At 40.3% G+C, this 24,926-nt stretch overlaps 1 protein-coding gene across 1 annotated transcript in view; it reads left to right on the top strand.

Moving 5' to 3' along the window:
* Positions 1–8,629: 8,629 nt before the first annotated feature.
* LOC310642272 (cytosolic phospholipase A2 epsilon-like) overlaps positions 8,630–24,926 on the top strand; it is a gene marked incomplete at its 5' end in the record, with an annotated part of 53,601 nt that continues 37,304 nt past the window's right edge. Inside the window, one exon of the mRNA XM_083365879.1 lies at positions 8,630–8,699. Coding sequence (XP_083222005.1) covers positions 8,630–8,699 — 70 coding nt within the window. The remainder of the gene's footprint in view (positions 8,700–24,926) is intronic.

Here is a 24,926-nt window from a genome sequence, read left to right as displayed (position 1 = left end):
TATCTAGAATGAATTAGTAGATTTACAAATGAAGCTAATCCATAAAATTTTTACTCACCAGATTGTATGGACTTAGCCATTGTGGTTTATAAGTCATTGGAGATGAGCACCGGCCCCTAGAGTTGGGAATGACTAGCACGTGTGTGCGGGGGAACCTTTACCTTTACCTTTATTATCCAGAGAAATGTAGTTCAACCAACAAACTATGAATATGTAAAGTATGATGCCATTAATAAGATGATGAACAATCTTAGCTGAAACTACTCTTCATCAAAAGACTTAGAGGAGGGGTTAACTGAAGTTACTCTGTTACAGAGTTCTTTTTTGAACTGGAGATACATTGCTTTTACAGGGATAGCAATTAACACAGAAAACAAGAAAGTGAAGGCTTTTTATCAGTGGAGAATATTTGTAGCTCAGGGTTAAAATGAGGGGTCTTGGTGCTCTCTGAGCTTGCTTGTTTTCTTGCAGATGTTTCATTATCCTTGATTGGGGTGTTGCTTAGTTGATTCTTGGTCTGAAGGTGACCTGGGAGTTAATCTATGCTGATCTGAGTGCTGATTACTGGTCAATAGGTGCTGGAGTCTTTTGGGTAAGGTCACCTTCAGACCAATGATGAAGTAAGCAATACCCCAATCAACAAACTGCCACAGAGCCATTAGTAAACAGGCCAACCAAAAAATCCCTAAGACTTTCCCTGCCTACCCAGACAGGCAAGATCCCAGAATATAAACAGGCAGCAAACAGCACTCCTTACTAGCCCTGATGATGTTGCCTAGTTAGGATAAAGAAACATGTGCAAGAAAACAAGCAAGCTCAGAGAGCACCAAGAACCCCTCAAGGCATTTTATGTTTTATGTCTTCTGCCCAGTCCTTCCCCAGAGACCAAGTCTTCTTCACCAACAGTGAGTATCCTCTTGGATTTTGGATGAAGCTGCCACCTGCAGCCAGCCAAGTCCCTCCTTCGCATTCTGGAGTCTTGGGAGCTCCAGAAGAATTGACCCTTCTGGATCTTCACTTCTAGACCTTTCTTCTCCCTTCCCAATCAGGAACTGACAGATGTTCCACACACTTAACTTCTCTCTTCAACTTTTCTCTCCAGCCAATCTCTTCACTCTGTGCACATACAGGTAGTCCTCGACATATGACTACAGTGGAGCCGAAACTTTCTGTTAAGTGAGATATTTGTTAAGTGAGTTTTGCCTCATGTTACGACTTTTCTTGCCACAGTGATTAAGTGAATCACTGCAGTTGATAAGTTAGTGAATCTGGCTTCCCCGTTGACTTTGCTTGTCAAAAGATCGCAAAGGGTGATCACATGGCCCTGGGACACAGCAATGGACATCAATATGAGTCACTTGCCAAGTGTTTGAATTTTAATCACATGATCATGGGATGCTGCAAAGGTCGTAACTGTGAAAAATGGTCATAAGTCACATTTTTCAATGCCATTGTAACCTTGAACAGTCACCAAATGAACTATTGTAAGTCAAGGATTACCTGTATTTTTATCTCCTTCTCTCCCCCTCCCCCTCTCTCATGCTCACCCTACTCCCCCAATTTTTCGGTTAGATTGGCAGCTTGTCTCTTAGCAATTGAGGAGGTGGGTGTCCTTCCAGGGCTTCACTCCCCAACACCAATATTCCAGGCTGGACTAATGGGCTGCTGCCTCAGTATCCAATTCAACTCATTGGGCTCCCAGAAGCACAGCCTCCCTTCAAAGTGAGAAGTGATCATTTTTTTTCTCCTTACTCCAACGGCTGCCTCATGGCAAACCACTCAGAATCATATGCCACATACAAATATCATCATATTGTGGCCCCGGTATAATAGAGAAGGCTGAAACTGTAGCCTCCATTACAGTTAAGCTCCATTAAGCTTTTTATGTTATTGGAAAGCTAATGAAGTGTTTATTAATCCCAATTCTGAAGTTATGTACCCCTGAAAGCATAGTGACATTTTACTGTGGAATGTACATTGCTGTGGTTTCAGTTCTATGAAAATCAATTTTTTTTCTCTTTGTCTCTTTAGCATGCAATCCGTTGCTCTTAAAATATGACAGAATAAAACAGTTACATAGAACTCACTATTTATTCTCTTTCAGATCTCAGTCATGGTGGCTGTAACCATTTTTAATCTCAGATGACATTAATGTAATTATTTGCATCAAATATTAAGACTCGGAAGCACCATTGCAATATACACAGAGTACATACAGGATGCTTCAGGAGACTAGGGCTGCATCCTAATATGTAATTCTCAGTGATATCAGAAGGATTCCGTCTGACTAAACACGACTGGAGGTAGGACTGATAGTAGGGTTACCAAACTGGAGGTGGTAAAGAATTATAATCAAAGGGCAGCAGGTACCTTGAATGACTGAGCTGAGAGGCAACACCACTTTCTATACTGAGGCGATACCAATTCAGTGGCTTCATTATCAATGTTCAGGCAGATAGTAATCAAGGAAAGAAACTTCACTTAGTAAGCAATACTCTGTTGTGGAAGTTTGTGCAATGCTTGGCAGGTTCTTAACACCTGAATAGCTTTGATCTGATTTTAACTGGGTTTTTTTTATAGTTGCTGGTTGTTGGTGGGGGGGGTGTTCCTATTTTTTCCTAGGAGATTTGAGACAGGCAATTCCATTCTTGCTACATGCCTACGGATTCTTTCTGCTGGTGAAATTGCAAGAGGTGGAGCTGTGACTCAGTGTTTGTAACTCCTACTTTTATCATTTCAAAGCTTGCAAATAACTTTTAGGAGTCATTATTATTTTAGAGGCGTTCTTCATAGCAAGTCATTTGGACTTAATGGTTTCTAGAATGGAATCACTTGCTACTTTTCCGAAGGTAAGAACTATAAAACTGGAACTAGAATTTCTGGACAGGTTGTCTCTATTGGTGCACATGCACTTTTTTTTTTGGTCCTATCTAGAAAAAAGGAGAAACCAGTTAGTTGAAAACAAGACTTGTAAAAAGCTGCCATGCATGGTTTGATCTCATCATCCTACAGAGTAAGTTTTGTCTGAATCCAGATATGAAAAATGCTGCTGAGAGATATGTATATGTAGGATATGAAACAAAGAGAAAAGAATGTATGTCTGAAGTTTCTTGTTTTCTAGTGAGATTTTTTAAAAAAGAAAAATCCACCTGTACAGTATGCTAATGCTATTTCTGTTGGTTAAGCTGTTAACGTTGGTTAGCAATTTGTATTGTTTAAGGAATATTTGTAAATGTATATAGAATGCAAATTAGAAGAAACGCCTGTAACTGTTAAAATGTACTACAACACATGCATCTCTTGTCTCTCTGGCAGTGTTGTATTTTATAAACTTATTTTATTTGGCAGGTTCCAAACAGCAGAACAGAATTTTGGGAAAATCAAGAGAGTCAACATGCTGTTCAAGCACATGTAGGATGTAAAGTAATGAATATAAGACAGAAAATTAAAAATGAATGTTTTAACTGGGCAATAATTTTTGCTTTGAGGATAGCATAAACAGTTATTAAATAAAAAGAGTTAATGTCTTTCTTGAGCAGCAAGAACAATTTTTAAGAGAAATTTCCTAAGAATTCAGTGTATCTGCTTTTTTATTATTGCGACCTTCTCAGTCAAACTAAACTTTAGTTTGGAAAGGGGTATTACTGTCTTTGCTAGAATTCATTTTTCTCTGTGCCTATCATCACAGATAACTGCATTTTTACTTGGAAATGATGCCCACTAAATTCCAGAAAACCACAGCTGCCAATTAACTATGTCAGCAAAATTTATAATTTTGTTGCTGACAGTATGAAACTAGGTGATTTCTGCTCCTCACTTCTAGCATAAAGACTACTTACAGTATTTTAGGAAATGAATTCTTGAGTTCTTCCTCATGTACTAATACCAAGCTTAATACCAAGCAATGGATGGACACTAATTAAGGAAAGAACCAACCTGGAACTAAGGAAAAATTTCCTGATAGTTAGAACAATTGATCAGTGGAGCACTTGCCTCCAGGAATTGTGGTTGCTCCCAGTGGCGTAGCGTGGGTTGTCAGCACCCGGGGCAAGGCAACCGGAAGCGGAAATAGAGGGGCGGGCGGGCGGGCGGTGACGTCACGGCACTGCTGAAAAGACGCGCCCCGCAGCGGCGTAGACTTTCCAAGAAGAGTCGCGCGCATGCGGGATGCTTCCGGGTCCCTCTCGAGGGCGGCTGGGCGGGGCTCTGACCTGCAAGAGCCGCTGCATTCAAGCTCGCACGTGAGCCCCGCTAAATAAAGCCACGCATGCGCACGAAGCTAGGCCGGCCGGCCAGCGGGTCCGTCTTCGCTCGGCCAAACCTGCCAGGGCGCCTGCGGGGCGCTTGCGGTTGGCCTGAGCCTGGGCGGAGAGTTGGCCGCTTCTATTTATTTTATTCAGTTTATGTGGCTGCCCATCTCACCTGCCGGACTCATTTCGCTTTGCAAGAAAGAGCAGCTCGAGAGCGGAGCCAAGCCAACTCTGTGCAGCCCTTGGGGCTCCCTGAGCAGCTCAGTGCGAGCGCGCCCCCCCCAGATGTTGCGCCCGGTGCGGCCGGCCCCCCCTGCACCCCCCACGCTACGCCACTGGTTGCTCCATCACTAGAGGTTTTAAGAAGACAGTGAACAACCATTGTCTGATTCAACTCTTGATAGTAAATTTCAGCTATCCAAGCACTTAGCCCCCTAGTCAGGAAATGGCTCCATAGAAGACTTTCAAACACAACTCCAATTACTTTCTTTCCTGCAGATAAGAACGAAGCCACAGATAGTGCAAACTGCCTATGGCAAGAGACACAATTCAAAATATAGAACATAGAAAGATTAATGATCCAGGATTAAATTCTAGAATTTGTCCCCTTGCCTTTCCAAAGCAACAATTACTTGTCTATTCTCTTGATGGTGTGAGAAGCCATCTGAAGTATGCTGACTTAACAGTCCTTTCTAGCCTGAGAACCACTGTTTAGTACCCTCCATTCTTTACACACACTAACTCCAGCTGCAACTCCAGTGGCAGGAGGAGATTTTGCCCTCTTCTCTTCATGTAGTTCTTGGGATGCTGATACTGGATTGTTCGAGGCATGACAGGAGAAGTTGAAGCTGACTGAAGTTTAAATTCACATATAAAACAATTTCCACCCCAAGCATTTCCCACTTTTATTAATTTCAATATGACTTGAAGTTGTGAGAGATTGCCCATTTCTATGGAAGTTAAAAAGGTAAAGGTAAAGGTTCCCCCATACATGCGTGCTAGTCGTTTCCAATGCTCTCATCTCCGTTTCAAAGCCGAAGAGCCAGTGCTTGTCCGAGGACGTCTCCATGGTCATGTGGCCGGTATGACTAGATGCCAAAGGTGCATGGAACGCTGTTACCTTCCCACCGTAGTGGTCCCTATTTTTCTACTTGCATTTTTACGTGCTTTCGAACTGCTAGGTTGGCAGAAGCTGGGACGAGTAACAGGCACTCACTCTGTTACACAGCACTCGGAATTCGACCCGCCAAACTGCCAACCTTCTGCATAAATATTAAAATTTCATTAATGCAATAAAAAACAGTTGGCTAGAATGAAGAATCCTGTCAGTCCATTTAGGAATATATGTTTTTATAAGTTGACTTTCTCTTCCTTATGGCAGCCCCTTAAATACTGGACTACTGACCTGATAGCAGTATTCCAATATTTGAGGGGTTGCCACAAAGAAGAGGGGGTCAACTTATTTTTCAAAGCACTAGAAAGCAGGACAATGGATGGAAATTAATCAAGGAGAGAAGCAACCTGGAATTAAGGAGAAACTTCCTAACAGTGACAACAATTAATCAATGGAACAGCTTGCCTTCAGATGTTGTGGGTGCTTCATCACTGGAGATTTTTAAGAAGAGACTGGATAGCCTCTTGTCTCAAATTGTATAGGGTCTCCTGCTTGAGCAGGGGGTTGGACTAGGAGATCTCCCAGGTCCCTTCCAGCTCTATTCTAATTGATTGATTAATTTTTTTTTTACTTAGCTGCAACCAACAACCCTGTCTAAAGAACTGTCCCAGTTCTGCAATAGTTAAGAATTGTGATTCAACACCTTTTCCTTCCTTCCCTGTTCACTTACTGGGCCTTTCAAATGCAACAGTGTCAGGAATTGGTTCTATATCTTTGACAACCATTCTTCCATTATGGCAGGGGTGTCAAACTCAATTTCATTGAGGGCCGCAACAGCATTGTGGTTGCCCTCAGGGGGCCGGGTGGGTGTGGACTGGGTGGGCGTGGCCTACTGGGTGGGCGTGGCTAAAGTGCGTATGGCCCACTTGGTGGGCATGGCCAGCTCTACATCATTCACATCAAGGGTGCCTATGGGGGCCTGGGAAGGAGTGGGACAGATCTGAGGGTCTCTGACAGGAGGAGGGTCTCTGGGCCAGGGCCAAGGCAGTGGGGGCCATTCCCTCACTGTTTCCAGGATGGCTTCACGGGCCGCATGAAACCACTTCGTGGGCCGGATCTGGCCCCCGGGCCTTGTGCTTGACATGTCTGCATTATGGGAACTTCAGAGTCTTCCTATTTTTTATGCACATAATATATTTGCAGCAATAATCATATATAAAAATAATCTTCCATGTCTCTTTTCTAACTGATTGTCCACTAATCCCAGCAAGGAAAATTCTGGCTTCAGTTGAATGTTGATCTTTAAAATTCTTTGTATCATTAGATGTATTTTAACCCAGAAATCTCTGATTCTTCTACATGATCAAATCTTCATGTTGCCCATATTTTCAACATAAATTTGAAGAATCGAACTAGATCACAAGACCTGGCAATGGCTAAGTGCAAGAAAGTTGAAGACAGAGGGGTAATTCTAGCTGTACAAGACCAGCCTAAGGATCAAATGCATACAAAGCCAAAATGGAGAAAACATTACCAGAAGCAAATGCTGCCTTGGCAAAGAAGCTGAAGAAACAATGGATCACCTAGCTAGCTGTTGCAAGAAGATTGTACAAACTGACCACAAACAAAGGCATGCAACAATGGTGCATTGGAATATCTGCAAGAAATATAATTTGCCTGCAGGCAAGAACTGGCGGGACCTCAAAATTGACAAAGTAATAGAAAAACTAAAGTGTTCTGGGATTTTAGTATTCAGACAGACAAGGGCCTGCCACACAACACCCCAGACTTAACAGTTGTTGATAAGAAAGACAAAAAAAAAACTCTGGACAGTACTTTGCAGTACTTCGAGACAGTGGAATAGAAGAGAAAGAACTGGAGGAGAACACACAATACAAAGAACTGCAAATAAAAGTAGAATAACTGTGGCAAAAGATAGTGCCAACTGTAATAGATATCTTAGATGTAATCTCAAAACAACTAAAACATCAGTTGAGCATCATTGGCACTGACAAAATCACTATCAGTCAATTGCAAAAGATAGCTTTATTTGGAACAGCTTACACGCCATGACAACTCTTTTAACACATTAAATAACAACACCTGCCTATTGGAAGGATTCATAGAAGAATAAAAATGCCAAATTTAGTCTAAACATTTGGCTGACCATGCAATCAACAATAATCTATTAAATTTATATGCCAGCTAACTCCCAGACGTCTGGGTGGTTTTCAATTGTTAAAAACATCTAAAAACAAAAACAATATAAAAACTACAACGCCAGTGGAAGATAAAAGAACAAAGATGATGAAGGTGAATGTCTAGGTGTCTAGGTGATGTCTAGGTGAAGAGCCACAATCTCAGGGCCCTTTGAAATGCTAGTAGGGTGGAGGCCACTTGAATCTTGGGAGGAGTCTCTTTTCCAAGGGTTCGGTCTTTACATAATGTTTCATTTGAGTCTGGTCATTTGTCATCCCAATAAAAAATCCATGTTGATTTGTTCTATGGTCCATTTTGTTTTTATCTTGGCTATCCAGTTAGTGTTTGTGATAGTGATTACATCCCATCTAACATCCAGCAACAATCATGCTTGCATTAAATGAGAGAAAAAACTGCATTTTGAAAGCAACTGGATGCTAATTAACATGTATAAATATAACACATTCCTTTTCATTCTTAAAACTCCAATATCCTCACCACCACCACCACCAATTTGTTATGCCTAACCACAATAATACCACATCATTCCTAAAGTCCTTTCGTCTCTGCTGAGTTGAAGATTATTCACCCATCCTTGAGTCAGTGGGAAAGTATACTGGTCTGAAACTTGTTATCTGTGATGCCAGTCCCTATCCCGGTCATGTTTCAAGTCATTGCCTATCACTTCTCTTTAAGTTAATGAGTAACATTAGCCATTTTAAACAGCTTTTACATACTTGGACAGTTTCAGAACAAGATAGAAAACAACTCAGTACCATACAACGTAATGCTGTGTGGGCGGTAACATAATGGGGACACATCAGAAAAAAATGTTGCCGTGACATGTTTGTGCAAGTGGGGAAAGCCCTAAAATTTATCTATCTGGAGTCTTCAAAAGCATAAATACTTTGTGATAGGAGAGTTTCTAAATGAAAATAATTGCTTTTCCCAGACCAAAGTCCAGATAGTTCCACCAGCACTTTTAATTATAGCTCAGAAGAATTGTATTTGTCACTTGAAGAGTCTACCCGTTCACTTTTTTCCCCCTTCCTTCTTTTTGCAGATTATGGAGTCGCCATGTTATATTTTAACTGTAAGAATTATTCGAATGCGGAATCTCCGTCGAGAAGATTGGTGTGAGTATTTTTATTCTTGATCATGGTTTCATGATATACTGAAATGGTATATGTCTGAACAATATTATCCCAAAAAGGTCTATCTTGCTAAATATACAGGAATCCTTTTAAAGCATGCATCAAACATATACAAAACACGTAAGGAACTCCAAGGTTCATCCAAATGTTACAATTTTATAATTGCAGCAGCTTATCACATCACTTGTAACTGATATGTAGGTTTATCTGAGTTCACTGGCAACAGTTTGCCAGGGTTTTTGATAATCTTTGCTACCATATCTAAAGATGCCAGGAAAAAGTCTTGTGTGCAAATTTGGGTTTGACTCAAGCATGCTATTCTCATATACAATTAGACATGTTTCAGCAGTTATTCTATGATTAGGCCATGAGATCAGCCCAGCTCTAATTAGCTAATTTAGGCTGTGGCAGGTTCACTTCCTCCCCCTCCAGTCCTTGAGCACTGTTTTGTAGGCGCATTTCATTTTGTGCAATAGAAAATTTTGGTTATTTCAAATTGAATCCCCAAATTGGCATTTGATGCCCACCAGATCTCCAAGTGACTTGGATCAGCTAGATCAGTGGTGGAGAACCTATGGCATGCGTGCCAGAGGCGGCACTCAGAGCCCTCTCTGTGGGTACACTCACCATGCCCCAGAGATGGCAACCATCCCTCTTCAAGCAGCCGACTGCTAACTTGCCGAGGTCCCATGTGGCCGGATGCATCCTGGCATGGCTGGTTTCCCTCCCCCCCTCCCATCCCGTCCCTCCTGGTTTCGCATGCTCTCCTTTCCCTGGGCATGACTGACTGCATTGCCTCCTCAGCTGTCTGCCGGCCATCCAGCTCAGAGGTGGCTTCTTTGAACTGCTGGTGGCAGGCTGTGAAGCTCCAGAGTGCGCCGGTCAATGGGCTGGCAGGCTATGGCTTCTGATGGACACTGTCAGCCCCCTTGTGCTTGCTGGCCTCTGTGTGCGTGAGCCAATGGTGTCAGGCAGCAGCCACCCTGGCCCTTGCCTTGCCCCATGGCAAAGGCACCCCCGCCCTGCCTCACCTCACCCTGCAGGACAAGCCTCCTGCTACTGCCCCACCTGGCAGAGACTGGCCTGGATCTCCTCCATCCCTGCCCACCTTCCACAGGCATCCCTCTCCATGAGCAACATTGAGGTGACCACGCCCAACTTGGCCACACCCACCCAATCTGCCATGATCACCACAGCCATGCCCACCCAGTGGGCCACGCCCACCTGGCACCCAGCAATAAATAAGTGGGTTTTCAGTTGCAGTTTGGGCACTCGGTCTCTAAAAGTTTCGCCATCATTGAGCTAGATCAAGTTGACCAGTAGAAGTATCTGTATGCTAGAACAGGAATGACAGAATAATTTTGCTGCATCACACCTGCAAAGGGTTGACTAGTGGGAACAGCAATTTTTATGTCAGTGCAGTTTTCTGTTGGCTCAAGGACTGGTGGATAGCATCTAGTTTAGTCTAGAGAAGAAACTCTGAGTGACTTAGCTTAAATCAAGAGTAAGAGATTTCCCCATGTGCATGATATTCCACTAATTCACAGCCAGCCTATTAGCTAGTCAGCATTCCTAACAGATAGTATCTCAATCAAGCAGTTCATGGCCAATGGACACTACACATACATACATAAACACACACACACAGTTTAGATAAATTGTGTGGGAATTTGAACAGGATCATATCCATCTCACATGGGGAAAACTGTATGTTTCTACCCTTTCACTAACCCATTTCATCCCACGCATGCCTACTGAGATTAAAGTATAGCGATAAAGCAGAAGAGATACTGGCTTTTTTCAGCTCACTCCTACTTCCTCTTCTGTGGAAGCCAAAAGGATAAACAACTTGAAAACACCAATGAGCAGACACTATAGCTAAAGCACTTCACCTTACCTAAAATTCAACCTATGGTTAAAGCATGAATGTAATAAGCTTATCCACACTATGAATTTCCAAATATTATCAGCATTGTCCCAAAGAGTTTCAGTCACCTGTCATAGCAAGAGTGATGGGGGAGCTTCTTTCACTCAGCCAATATTTCCCAACTGTTATTTCAAGCTTGATTCACACATTAGCCAAGTTAATTGCTATACATTTGGACTTCCTTGAAGTAAGCTCAGTCATACTCCAAAAATGGCAGCAAGAATATAAAGGAGTTATCAATCTTCTAAAATGTACCACCTATTTTCATTTCCTCATTGTGTCAATTAATAGTATACTTAACCACTGTTGTCAATCAAACCATAATTATTAGTGAAATGCTTAACTAATGCTTTGTGAGGCAATTATTATGTATGCTTGAAAAAATCTCTGTTCTCCCACATCTTGGGCAGGGTGGTTGTTGAATTCCTATAGTTATTCTTTTGTTGTTATGTATGGTTTTTCTTTCTGGACATGCATGATCTGCTTCTTAATTTGATGTTGTTTCTCATTTTAAAAAAAATGTAAGCAGCTCAGAATCCTTTGGAGTTGGTTGACCTCTAAAATACATAAATAAATAAACTCATGAGGATATAAGGGGCATATAAAGTGACAAAATATGCATTATATTATAGTACAAGTCCTGTGACTTCTATCCAGTAGTAATAGTCAAAAGGATATTTTGCTTTGGACATCATGTGGACAATTTGTTACTTGTTCCTCTTGCACATGGCTATGTATGTGCTAACATTTTTGCCTTGTCTCCTACAATATTACTCAGAAATCATTTCACTGGTAAAGAGAAGTTATGAAAATCTGTGCTCTGTATAAAAATGACCATTAATTGGATTTACACCAAGACAAAAATCCTTATGAACATAGTTATTACAAACATTTTTATATCTCCTTGCTACTATCTCAAGGTCATCCAGATTTTGTCAATCCAGATATGGTATCCCTAGCCTGACATTTATAATAAGAATACAAACAGTTTCATAAATATGTTTATGAAATTCAGCAATTTTTCTTTGTTTCATATTACTTGGGCAAATACAGAAAAATTAACTCTTCCAAATTAGTGATGTGTTGGATAAAAATTTTAAAAATTAAAAATAAATCTGGAAAGTCAGAAGCATGAGTGGTCAGAAAATATATAATCCAGGTACAGGATATCAGTCTGATATGAGCAGGTCTGAATCTTCCTAGATCCAGTAAGACCCAAATTTTCTAGATGATTGGATAGTTCCGTTAGAATTTTGCCCCAATTGTGTCCATTTCTAACACAATCAGTTGTGGAAGTAATGGCAGATACATTACCTGTATCTCAGTTACTGTCAATAACCTCTGTAAATGGTTACCCTTCTAATTACAGTACCCTTCTAATTACAGTACTTCAGCTGGTACAGAAAATTGCCTTAAAATTAGCAAAATTTTAGAGTGAATTAATTGGACCATTTTATGTATCAGTGGTGTTTGATAACCCTTAATTTCTGCAAACAAATTCAAGATCCTAGTTATTACTTTTAAAACTTAAATAGGTTGAACTCAGGTAAGTTGGGGAATATTTTTTTCCCTCAAGTGACTTCCATAAGAACTGTTAATAGCCTTCTGAAATATGTTTGCTGGCAGTGTGAAGGGCTGTTTTTGTATGTGTCCTTTGTTCCCAATGTAACCATGATTTTTGCCCTTGCTGGCCCTCTAGTACACTAAAACTTTTCTTTTGTTCTCTTGGTCTTTCAAATTAAGTCTTAGTGACTGCTTATGTTTCTCATTTTTTTGTTTTGTTTTACTGACTATAGTCGGTATTGTGTCTCATAGAATTTAAATGATGTGGATGGATCTGTTATTTTAATTCTGATTATTTTGCTGGTTCTATTAGCCACTTTAAGTTACCCTGTAAAATGCCTTGAGTACATCTTATGTAGGTATTTTATTATTTATTTCCTGACTTAATAATGTGGTTTTAACTTTGACCCAGTTGGCTGAATTTTGTTTATTGTTATGAGTGCTTCATTTGAGAAGGAAAGTCCAGGTAGAATGTTAGCATAAATACATAAGCAAAATAGTTTAATTTCCTTTCAGGGCTTCATTTATAAATTCATAAGCTTTATTGTTGAATCATTTTCCCTAATTAAGAAAGGTGTACTGTTTTGGAAATTATTCATTGAGATATAATTGCCTCTACCTGTTCGGTTTTTCTTTTTCTTGCATTTTTCTGTTGTGGTGACCTACAGTTACTTCAGCTGATACAGAAAACTATTCTTTTTTTTCTTTATTTCTTATTAAGTCCAGATTTCTATATATCCTGAAAGTACAGGTAGTTCTCAACTTACAACCACAATTGAGCCCAAAATTTCTGCTGCTAAATGAGACATTAGTTAAGTGAATTTTGTTCAATTTTATGACTTTTCTTGCCACCGTTGTTAAGTGAATTGCTGCAGGTGTTAAGTTAGTAACATGGTATTAAGTGAATCTGCCTTCCCCATTGATTTTGCTTGTCAGAAGGCCACAAAAGGGGATTACATGAACCCAGGACACTACAACCTTCATAAATATGAGTCAGATGCCAAGCATCCAGTTTTGATCATGTGACCATGGGGGTGCTGCAATGGTCATTAGTGTGAAAAATGGTCATAAATCACTTTTCTCGGTGCCACTGTAACTCAAAGGGCCACTAAATGAACTGTTGTAAGTTGAACTGTATTACCATATGTCATTTTAATGTAAATGTAGATGTAATGTAATTCTTGGCTAATCTAGTGTACCACTAGAAAGAACACAGGACTGTGACTTGCCAGCCACCACCGCAATTGGTCAATGTGGCATCGGATCACATGACCATCGTGATATCCTCATAGGATAGTGGCCCTGACACCTTTGTCACAATAACAACCACCCAAGGTGCCCTCTGCCCATAGTTCCTTGCCCAAACAGGCTCACCCAAATGTAAATTCCTCGAAGGCTTGGGTTGTGATGTTTTTGCAGCTGCTCTGTCAGGCTGGAGACAGTCTATCCTGTTGTTAATTGATGACCCCATCTCAGCTTGGCTGGGCTGTGACCTGTAACGGTACTCAGCATTTCTGGCTGGGTTTCTTGGCAGATCCTACAGCTCCTTACTTGAGCCTCAATGTCTTTATCTAGACCTGGCCACCACAAGTAGTTTTTTGCAAGTGCCTTCATTCTGACGATGCCAGGATGACCCTCATGTAGAGATTCTAATACTCTGGCTCGCACTGTGGGTGGAACAATAACCCTGCTTCCCCACAGTATGCAACCTTCTGGGCTGACAGCTCATCCTTTTTGCTGGCATCACTCTGGAACTCTGGACTTGGCCTGTTTTCTGGCCATCCCCCTCAACACCCAGTTCAAAACACAACTGAGTGTTTTGTCAGTGGAAGTTTCAGTGGCCACATCTCCCTCATGCAGGGGCATTTCAGGAAGATCCTGGATTGCCAGGATGCAAGCTGCTGGGGCTGGGGCTGGATCTGTTTGAGGCAGAGGCAGTCAGCTGAGTGCATCAGCATGGCCCATTTCCTTGCCAGGTTTGTGGACTAGCCTGTATGAATAGGCAGCCATAAAAATTGACCATCGCAGCATCCTTGGTGATAGGATCTGCGGAGTCTGCTTGTCTGCTGTAAAAAGGCTGAGCAACGGCTTGTGATCAGTGAAAATTGTGAAGGGTTGCCCATATAGGAAGTCATGGGATTTTTTTAATTCCTGCTACAATGGCGAGAGCTTCCTTGTCAATCTGTGCATAATTTCTCTCTCCTATAGATAAGGTTCTAGAGTAATAAGCTATAGGAGCTTCACAGCCATCTGCCATTTTATGGCTTAGAACTGCTCCGATGCCATACGGTGATGCATCACATGCTAAAATCATGGGCAGTTTCTCATTAAAATGTGCTAACATGGATTTAGATGATAGCAGTGATTTGACTGCTCGAAATGCTTTATTGTGGGTGCTTATCCACACCCAGGGTGTTTTTTTGTCTAAAAGATGATGGAGTGGCTCAGCCAATGCTGCTTTGTGTGGCAGAAACGAGTGATAAAAAATTTAAAGTCCCAGGAATGACTGTAACTCCCCTTTGGACTTAGGTGTTAGGGCTTGTTGGATAGCTTTTAGCTTAGCTTCTGAAGGCTGGATTCCAGCAGAATCTATCCAAAATCCCAAGAACTCAGTAGAGTCCACTCCAATCTGACACTTTTCTTTCTTTAGCTTCAACCCTGCTTCACGAAATCATTGAAGCACTGCTCTGAGGCAATCTGCTAGCAGGACATCATCAAAATAGGGGCAGACACCTGGTGTATTTTTAAGTGTCTGCTCCATAATATTTTGGAACAATCCCAGGGCAACACTTAACCCAAACTTCAGGCAACGAACTGTGAATGCCCCGCTGTGAGTGACGATTGTCTGTGCCTCAGCTGTAGCATCGTCAACTGGCAGCTGTTGGTAGGCTTGTGCAAGGTCAGTTTTGGTGAACAAGCGACCTCCTTGAAGTGATGCGAGGATGTGACTAATGACCGGCACTAGGTAAGTGTGTTGCTGTAGTGCCTTGTTGATTGTGCACTTGTAGTCTGCACAGATACAGACGTCCCCATTGGACTTCACTTGGGTCACTATGGGAGTCTCCCAGAGGCTACTGTCCACTGATTGGAGCACTCCCTGTTGCACTAATTTGTCCAATTCTGCATTGATTTTTAGTTTAAATGCAAATGGCACTCTGCGTGGTTTTATCCTGATTGGCATGACAGCTAGATCAAGATGAAAGGATATGGGTGTCCCTTTATACTGTCCTAAGGTAGGACTAAACACATCAGCATATTTTTGGCATACTGCCGTCTGAGTGCGATTTATGCCAGTTACTCAGATGTCCAGGGCCTCGAACCAGTCTAGTCCAATTAGACTTGAATGTTGTCCTTCAATGACCACAACATTGAGGGGACCCTCAAACTCTTTGAACCTGACTCTCACGATGGTTTTGCCTTTCACCGCAACACGGCAATTTTGAAAATCTGTCAGAACAAGGGTTGACAGTTTGACTTAAACTCGCTTCTTGCCTTGTCTGCAGATATAACTGAAAGTCTTGTATGAAATAATAGACAGAGCTGACCCTGTGTCAAGCTCCATGGAGCAAGGGACCCCTTGTATTTTGACTTGAAGTCTCAGTTTCTCTTTAAGAGGGCATTGGGCTCCCATCCACATAATGCTTCTCCTCCCAGAACAGTATCTGATCCTGTTTTGCCCCGGGGCCCATTTACCTTTCTGCTGAGCATCTGCAGTCTCAGCATCTCTCTGGCGACTTCTACAGACTCTGGCAATGTGGCCTTGCCTTCCACAGGCACAGCACACTGCTGTGCAAAACCTGCATTCAGTCCTTTTCTGTTGGCCCCCACAGCTTGCGCAATTTTGAAGACTAGTTGCTTGTGCTGTAGGACGATGCCGTCTTATGGTTTCCCTCTCTAACTGATCAATCTCATCATCCTCTACCGAATCTTCCAGCTCAACGGACTCTTGGTGTATGGTCATCTGGTTGGGGGGTGTCTTTTGAAGCCGTAGAGCCTTCATCACTCCACTGGCAGTCTCGTCTGCCATGATCTCCTTCAAGGCATCTTGGAAGGACAGCTTTTCCATTGCGAATAGGCACTGCTGCAAATCCCTATTCATCAGCCCACATACGAACCTGTCTCTGAGGCGATCCTCCAGGTCAGGAAAATTGCAATGGCGTGACGCTTGCCAGAGCGCAGCCACGAATTCAGCTATCAACACCCCTGCCTTTTGCTCTCTCTGTTCGAAAGCATGATGCCAAGGAATTACAGACAGATTGGGTTCAAAATGCTCTTTCAATTTTTTTTAAATTTGGCATACATTACAGATTCAATGCTGGCTGGCACCACCAAGTTTTCTGCGCTGTCGTATGTGGCCTGTCCACACAGGCAGAGCAGGGTTGCCACTTTCAAACCATCCTCACCAACCTGGTTGTCCTGCAAGTAGGTGTCTACCCTGGAGAGGTAGGAGCTCCACTGTTCTGGGTGGGAGACGTTGAACTCATTGAGTGTTCACACCTTTGCCATGGTGGATTAGTGGTGAGGTCTTGGACACTGCCTCTATTGCTCCAAAGGAGATGAACTGCCTAGGTCCTAGGAACAGATCCCTCAGGACAATGTGCCTCTAGTTTGGCTTACTGGCAGGCTCTGATGCCTGAGCTAAAACCCTGTGACTTCAACTTTAATAGGCATCACTCCTTTGACAAGATCCCACCTTTGCCGCCACTGTTGCGTCGTGAGTTCTTGTAGGCATTGACTAGACCGATCAGGTGCAACATGTTTTATTGCTAGAATAACAGAACTGAACTCAACTGACAGACTGACAGATATTTATACATGCCACCACTAGGCAGCAACCAATCAGATTTAAAGCTGGTTTTCCCGCTCCAATATAAACTTCAGTTTCCCTCCAAAACAGTTGGAGACATATTTAAACAAAAACACATTAATGGTCAGTATCAATACATAACACCCATGTTCAGCAGCTGATTATAGATAAGCACATAATGGCATCAAGCAAACAACAGCAACTTGGCAGTTTAACTCTGCTGTAAATATGGGAAGTGATTGCAGTTTTAAAGGTGCCCTAGCTGACATGCCAATATATTTTTAAAGGATTTTTTCTTTCTTGAGTGTGAGTGACAGTATGGATAGAAAACTATCCTGCCATAGCAAGCAATAGAAGGCAGTGATTTCTAAAGGATCCTATGAGGGATTGTTTAAAGCAAAGGGCTCTTACTAGATTATGAAGAAAAAGAAAACCAAGAAATCAGGACTTAAAGGTACAGGGAGGAGAGTATAAAGAGATAGCAGGCATGGCAACTTCTGTTTAGTCTTCCAGGATGAAAAATAGAGTAGACCAAACTAATGGTATGCTAGAACAGCAGCATTGTACACATGCATAAATGCTATTGGCATGGATATTAATGCAGAATACAATGTCCTACTTGGACAGTGAAATTGGGTAAAGACTTTCCTGTGATTCTGTCCCGCTACAGCCTATAATGTCTGCAGGAAAGCTACCTTCTCTCCATGCCATGGACGGTTTCAAACATTGTGCTAAGCCACAACATATTTTATTGGAGGGAGAGAATGCTTTTGTTTATGAAGTTTGCCACTATGGCTTATTCAAGTAACAGCCCACAAGAAGTATTCTTGCAATTAATTTCAAAATCTTATTTCGAGTTCATCTGAAGCAATATTCTAGTTAGCCTTTTACTGTTTATTCAAAACGAAAAAATTTAAACTCCTTAAACCTACACAACATTTCTTTCATCGAGGATAGAAGAAAACTCAGTGAAATGAAATGCGGTCTCCTCAAGGTTCTTAGCATCCAAAAAAGCCATTAACAAGCAATTTCCTAAAGGGTTTAAGAAGGGAAGTATACAAACCCAGTGGCCTTTTGCAGGGGTCAAACCACAGTTTAGATGACAGGACTTTCTCTTGCTCCCACAGCACTAAAACCTATCAGAGTCTACTGTCTGTCTCCTCTCAGGAAGCCAGTGTAGGAGTGTTGTGGGTGATTCTGGTCCTCTCCTTGTTCTGGAGAGCAATTCTGAGAAGCCGGTCCATTTACTGGCTTCTCTTTTGCCACGGTTATTGGTCTTGTAGAACTATCTTCAGTCCAGCATTGCTTCCCTGGAAGTTGGAGTAGAGAAACCTTTCTGTTTTCCACGGTGAAAATTAAGACACTTTTATTAGGAAAGCCTTGCAGAAAAATGCAAATACAATACAACCATTTTACAATGCTTTGGTAAGGCCACACCTTGAATACTGCATCCAGTTTTGGTCACCACGATGTAAAAAAGATGTCGAGACTCTAGAAAGGGTACAGAGAAGAGCAACGAAGATGATTAGGGGGCTGGAGGCTAAAACATATAGGGAACGGTTGCTGGAATTGGGTATGTCTAGTTTAACGAAGAGAAGAGTGAGGGGTGACATGATAGCAGTGTTCCAATATCTCAAGGGCTACCACAAAGAAGAGGGAGTCAAGCTATTCTCCAAAGCACCTGAAAGCAGGACAAGAAGCAACGGATGGAAACTAGTCAAGGAGAGAAGCAACCTAGAACTAAGGAGAAACTTCCTGACAGAACAATTAACCAGTGGAACAACCTGCCTCCAGAGGTGGTGAATGCTCCAACACTGGAGGTTTTTAAGAAGAGACTGGACAGCCATTTGCCTGAAATGGTATAAGGTTTCCTGCCTTAGCAGGGGGTTGGACTAGATGACCTCCAAAGTCCCTTCCAACTTTATTATTATTATTATTATTATTATTATTATTATTATTATTATTATTATTATTATTATTATTATTATTGGTAAATTAGCATCAGACATGTATTTGTTTCTGTAGCTTCCTTTTCTAACAAGATAGGGAAGCCATCCTGAAACATTTGCCAGATCTTCAAGGAGGCAGAGGAAACAAAAACCAGAGCACATGAATTTGCTAATGGCTGGCTGACGAAGTGGAGTTCACAGGAACCAAAACAGCTTCGTGGGTTGTCAGTAAGCATAAAAAGCAGAATGCCCAGATAGACTTTAATTGCAGCACGTATTCATTGGGTGTACTATGCAGTAATACTGAAACTTTCATTTAGGAGATTTCCCAGGACTATGATAAAGAATAAGAATATGCATACATCATAATCTCCAGTAAGTCTGTTGCTTGGTCTTTTCCCTTTTCTTCTCCTCTCTGAAATATATTCTGTTCCTCCCAGAAAAAAACCCCAAGCATTCTATGAATTTACAAATTTGAAGGTGTTTGTCTTCCAAAAAAAAATAAAATAAAATAAAGTAAAATCTGTTAACATTGTAATCTGGAAAAATGGAAAGCATTAATAAGAAATTTCCATTAAAATGAACCTTTTAACTCAAAAGGCACATTCAACATACATGGATATGGATTATAGTTCCTTCCCTCATTGTTAATCATGATAGGAATGATCTAACATTCTGCACCTATTAAAAAAAAAAATAATGACATCTATGCTAGTACATGCTTTGCTACCCTGGTACTGTATCTTCTAAGTGTGTTGGAGTAGATGAATCCCCAATCATAATTCTGGGAGTCATAATCCCAGAATTATCCCAGTATTAATAGCAATAGCACTTAGATTTATATACTGTCTCATAGTGCTTTACAGCATTCTTTAGATGGTTTACAATAACAGCATATTGCCCCCAACAATCTGTATCCTCATTTTATCAACTTCGGAAGGATGGAAGTCTGAGTCAATTGAACTCCAGAATTGAACTCCAGCTGTAGGCAGAGTTTGCCTACAATACTGCATTTTAATCACTGCACCACCAAGGTTCCTCTATATATATCTTGGTGGAACCAGGTTGAGGAATCTTCTTAAGAAACTTTTTAACAAAGAAGAACTATTTTAAGCAAGGAATAAAACTGAGTTAGCAGTGTCAGGCATCCATTACATTGCTGATATCACAGCATCTAAAAAAACTTTTCATATTTTGAAGAAATTGATATATTATTTATATATTGTTGACTTAGTTTTCACAAGCATGACATTATAGTTCTGTGGGAAGGAGAAAGAAACCATATAAAGCATAGTACCTTGAAATCTTGATTTATAAACCTCACTTCATTGGACTCTGCGATTAGTGCAATGAGTTTCTGCTTCACAAGATTTACATGAAGTAATATCTTTGCCCAAGCTACATCATATGTACCATTATTACTTCATTTGCATAAGGATATCATTACCTACTGATGTGAATTTTTCATAATGATGGAATCAAGCAAGTGACAGAAATTGTTATAATAACTTTATGTAATAATATTTATGAATAATAGCACTCCTCTCCCAATATTCCATTTAAATAAGGTTTCACTCTAAATCCTCTTTTGAGTCTGAACATAAACCCTGAAGAGAAATTGCTCTCTGTCTTCCCTCTTTCCTCAGAGTCATTCCTGAAAACTAAAAATAAAGGGGGGGGGGAGAAATTGGCTCTTCCCTCTACTACTTAATGGTAATTTGCACCTGGAATATACTCATTCCTGGTCTGATTAATATTAATCCACAGTTCTCTGGTTGGATTATTTTCCATTTGAAATTCTTGATCTTCACAAGAATACTCACCACTTAAGAGTAACACTGAGATGTTATATGACATGAATCATAGTGATATTTTTCTGTGACCATCCATATAAACATTCACAGTCCTGATGAAGAGAAATAGGATTAGCAATAGTCCAAATGATGACAAGAGAAGCAAGTCTTTTATGCTAACTTTCACATGCACACATCCAACTTTGTTTTCAATATTTCCGAGAGGCTTATAAAAATTTCTTTCTTAATTACATTTCATCCTTGCGAATCATTTCCCCAAGCATGTGCCCATACCAGCATTTTTCTACTGAAAACAGAAGCAACTTCTGATGACTCAGCCCTGATCTTTTTTGGGGGGTTTTTCCTTCTATTTTCCATAGGTCAGCATCAGAGTGTTGAGGAAAAAGCAGCAAAACTGTTAAATAGAACTAGGAATGTCTCCAAAATGAAAAATGCTTTTCTTTTCAAACCCAGAATAAATTGCTATGATCTGGAAGGCTTCTGAAACAATTTTAGATTTAGTAAAAGTGAAACCAATTTATTTTTGATTGTTTTGGGATTTAGATGGAACCACATCTCTACAAAGCAAGAAGGGCATGTTGATCCTCTCTCTTTTTCACCCCTTAATAGCTGCTAGTGTGTATTTTCATTGGCTCAATTTTACCCAATCTTCCCAGCATGACCTCTCACCTTCCATCCCTCTCAGCCACTTCCTAACCATCTCCTTTCAGCTATAGTCAACATGGCATGCAGCCTTCAGGGCAGTGGAACTACACAATAGTTGAAAGTAATCAGGTGTTATTTCAAGATATAGTTGAAAGTAATCAGGTGTTATTTCAATTTATAAGTTTACATCTCTGAAAAGGCTAATGCAGCATCAATGCTTCAGATAAAAAAATGTGTTTTGATCTAATGGCAAATTGAAGTAGCTACCTTGAAAAAATTTCTTGGCTAAATCAGGAACTAAACATTATTTCTTTGGGAAGAAGACAGGCAATTTATGTCTTGCCACAAATGACTTAGGTATATTAGTAGTAGTAGTAGTAACTGTGAGAGGGATCTCAGAGTCCTAGTGGACAATCACTTAAATATGAGCCAGCAGTGTGCTGCAGCTGCCAAAAAAGCCAACACAGTGCTAGACTGCATTAACAGAGGGATAGAATCAAGATCACGTGAAGTACTAATACCACTTTATAATGCCTTGGTAAGGCCACACTTGGAATACTGCATCCAGTTTTGGTCACCACGATGTAAAAAAGATGTCGAGACTCTAGAAAGAGTACAGAGAAGAGCAACAGATGATTAGGGGACTGGAGGCTAAAACTTATAAGGATTGGCTGCTGGAATTGGGTATGTCCAGTTTAATGAAGAGAAGGACAAAGGGTGACATGATAGTAGTGTTCCAATATCTCAGGGGCCGCCACAAAGAAGAGGGAGTCAAGCTATTCTCCAAAGTGCCCAAAGGCAGGACAAGAAGCAACAGATAGAAACTAGTCAAGGAGAGAAGCAACCTAGAACTAAGGAGAAACTTCCTGACAGTTAGAACAATTAACCAGTGGAACAACCTGCCTCCAGAAGTGGTGAATGCTCCAACACTGGAAGTTTTTAAGAAGAGACTGGCCAGCCGTTTGTCTGAAATGGTATAGGGTTTCCTGCCTTAGCAGGGAGTTGGACTAGACCTCCAAGGTCCCTTCCAACAACTTCTTCTTCTTCTTCTTCTTCTTCTTCTTCTTCTTCTTCTTCTTCTTCTTCTTCTTCTTCTTCTTCTTCTTCTTCTTCTTCTTCTTCCTCCTCCTCCTCTTGTTGTTGTTGTTGTTGTTGTTGTTGTTGTTGGCAACTGAGTAGGCCTCACCACAGATCTACATATTCTCTGGCCATATAAATTCCCATATTTTTTGGATCTGAACAATCAAGTCCAACAAGCTTGTTCACTGCTTATATTCTCACTATTACAGATGTTATTCAACCTCTTTTGTAATAATCTCAGCAGCATCTTAAAATCAGCTAAGCTAAGACATTCATCCATTGAATGTATAGGGAATGTATATGGGTTTGCTGTGGAAAGACCATGTTACATTCATGTCTTTGCTGCTTCTGTGTACTGCAGAGAACTTTTTGCTTCCCTTCAAGAACCATTTGTTTACAAGTAATAAACTGAATATAAGCAGGTCATTAAAAGTCATTAAGACCAACTCCCTGCTTTAGAACAGGAATGAAATTAGAGCATCCCGAACACGTGTCCAGCCTCTATTTGTCCACTTCTGGTAAAGGGGATTTTACTGTTTCTCTTGGTAATTGGGTCACGTGCCAAACAACTCTTATCATTAAGTGATAAGAGTTATCACTTATATGGTTGTTTTGGGATGCCCAAGCCATCTGTCTTGGACAAAGGTCTACTTTTCTTCAAAACTCAACCTAGAAAACTGCATCACAGGCTGATTACTTTTATGTTATAATCTGATTTTGGAATGCTCCTTTGTGTTGGATGTAACTGGAACCTTCACCTACAGAAAATGGGAGTGTCACAAAGGAAAAAAAAACTTCTTTCCACAAGAGCTTTGTGCATAGTCACTGTCTCAGGGAGTTAAAGATTTATTATTGTCTGAACTTTATGCAGTGTTTTCCATTATTGGCTTGATTTACTGGGAATTCAAGGAGCTCCACCTCAGCAATATTCCCCAACCATCCCCCTCCTAAGTGTGTTTAAATAGACCTGCCAAAATATGGCTAGGAGTGTTGGGAGTGGTAAAAAACATTAAAGAATGGATGGCTGCCCTAGAGTATTGTTTCAGCTTATATAGGAGAATCAAGCCACTCTAAAGAACTTTCACATGCACACCTCCACTCCCTGAGGAGGATGAGGAACAACCAAAGGTGGCTTGATCTCTAAAATGAACTTTAGTTCTGGTGAGGATTCATGGTGAATTAGACACCTTGAAGGAGTCGGGACAGAGTGAGATTACCCACTTGTACTTTGGATAACTGCGTCTTGTGCGTATACAGGAACTGATATTTTTTGTGTTTGGTTTGTGAGTTGAGCAGCTAAGAACTGAGGGATTTCAATCAATCTCACAGCCATAATGCAATTTATTTGGACAAAAGTATCCCTGTGTCTCATTTCTTAGTCACTTTCAGAAATGGCTTCTTAACGGCTTTTCAGCTATTAGAAACCTTTGGACTGTCACCTTTTAGAGCACCAAGTGAATTTTTTTCAATCCTTAGCAGAAAAAGTTTTAAATACAACTTGAAGGACTTAAAAAATAAACTTTTTTTATAAAGAGCAAAAGGGTGATTAGAATATTGATTTTGGAAAGTTTTAATTTAATAATAATAAAATAATTAAAAATAATTAAAAAAACAAATGTAAATTAAATTTGATCTACTAATATGGAATGCAAAAAACAGCTTAATGTTGGATATATTGAAGGATATTTGTGATAAATGGAGCCAGAAATTAAATTTAAGAGTGTCTACCATTATAGAGAGACTGTGTTTAAAAAATACGATGGAACAGGAACAGATTTTACTGGACAGGACCAAGAGTGATTTGACAATGAAATTAAAGATGAAAAGCTACATGAATGATATGGGAAAAGATCCTATACAAGATATACAAATGAAACTGACTGATGTCTTAATAATTAAAAGGAATGTACAAATCAAAACAGTGACCTGGATAACTTTTTAATATTGGGTTTACTAAAGAAACTTGTCAAACATTGGAAGGATTTTATGAATAACAACAAAGGAAAAAAGAAAAGAAATAAAGTTTTAGGACTTTATTTCAAGGGATTAAAGATCAAGGCTGTTACAAGAGAATATAAAGATGGTTTATCTGATTAAAGTTGAAACAAGTATGCTACTAGCTCTGGTGGCCTTAATGGAATTTTGTTCACCAAGATTAAATGATAAAGCTTTCTCGCTTTGTTTATAGATAAGAGATGAGATATGGGGAAGAACCAAAATTGTTTATACTTGTGATGAAGGGAGAAATCATTTATTTATATTTATTTATATTTTTTAATTTATATTTATCTTATATTTATATTTATATTTTTTCTTTTCTTTTTTATATTTTTATTTGTTCTCTTCTGCACTTTTTTCTTTTAATTCTTTTGATTTTTAGTTTTTATTACTTTTTATCTTTTTAATTGTTGTGTTTAATAAAAT

Source organism: Vipera ursinii, assembly GCF_947247035.1.
Source record: "Vipera ursinii genome assembly, chromosome: 1".
NCBI classification, from domain to species: Eukaryota; Metazoa; Chordata; class Lepidosauria; order Squamata; family Viperidae; genus Vipera; species Vipera ursinii.
The sequence above is the reverse complement of the archived record's forward strand: the minus strand, read 5'-3'. Positions and strand labels throughout refer to the sequence as shown.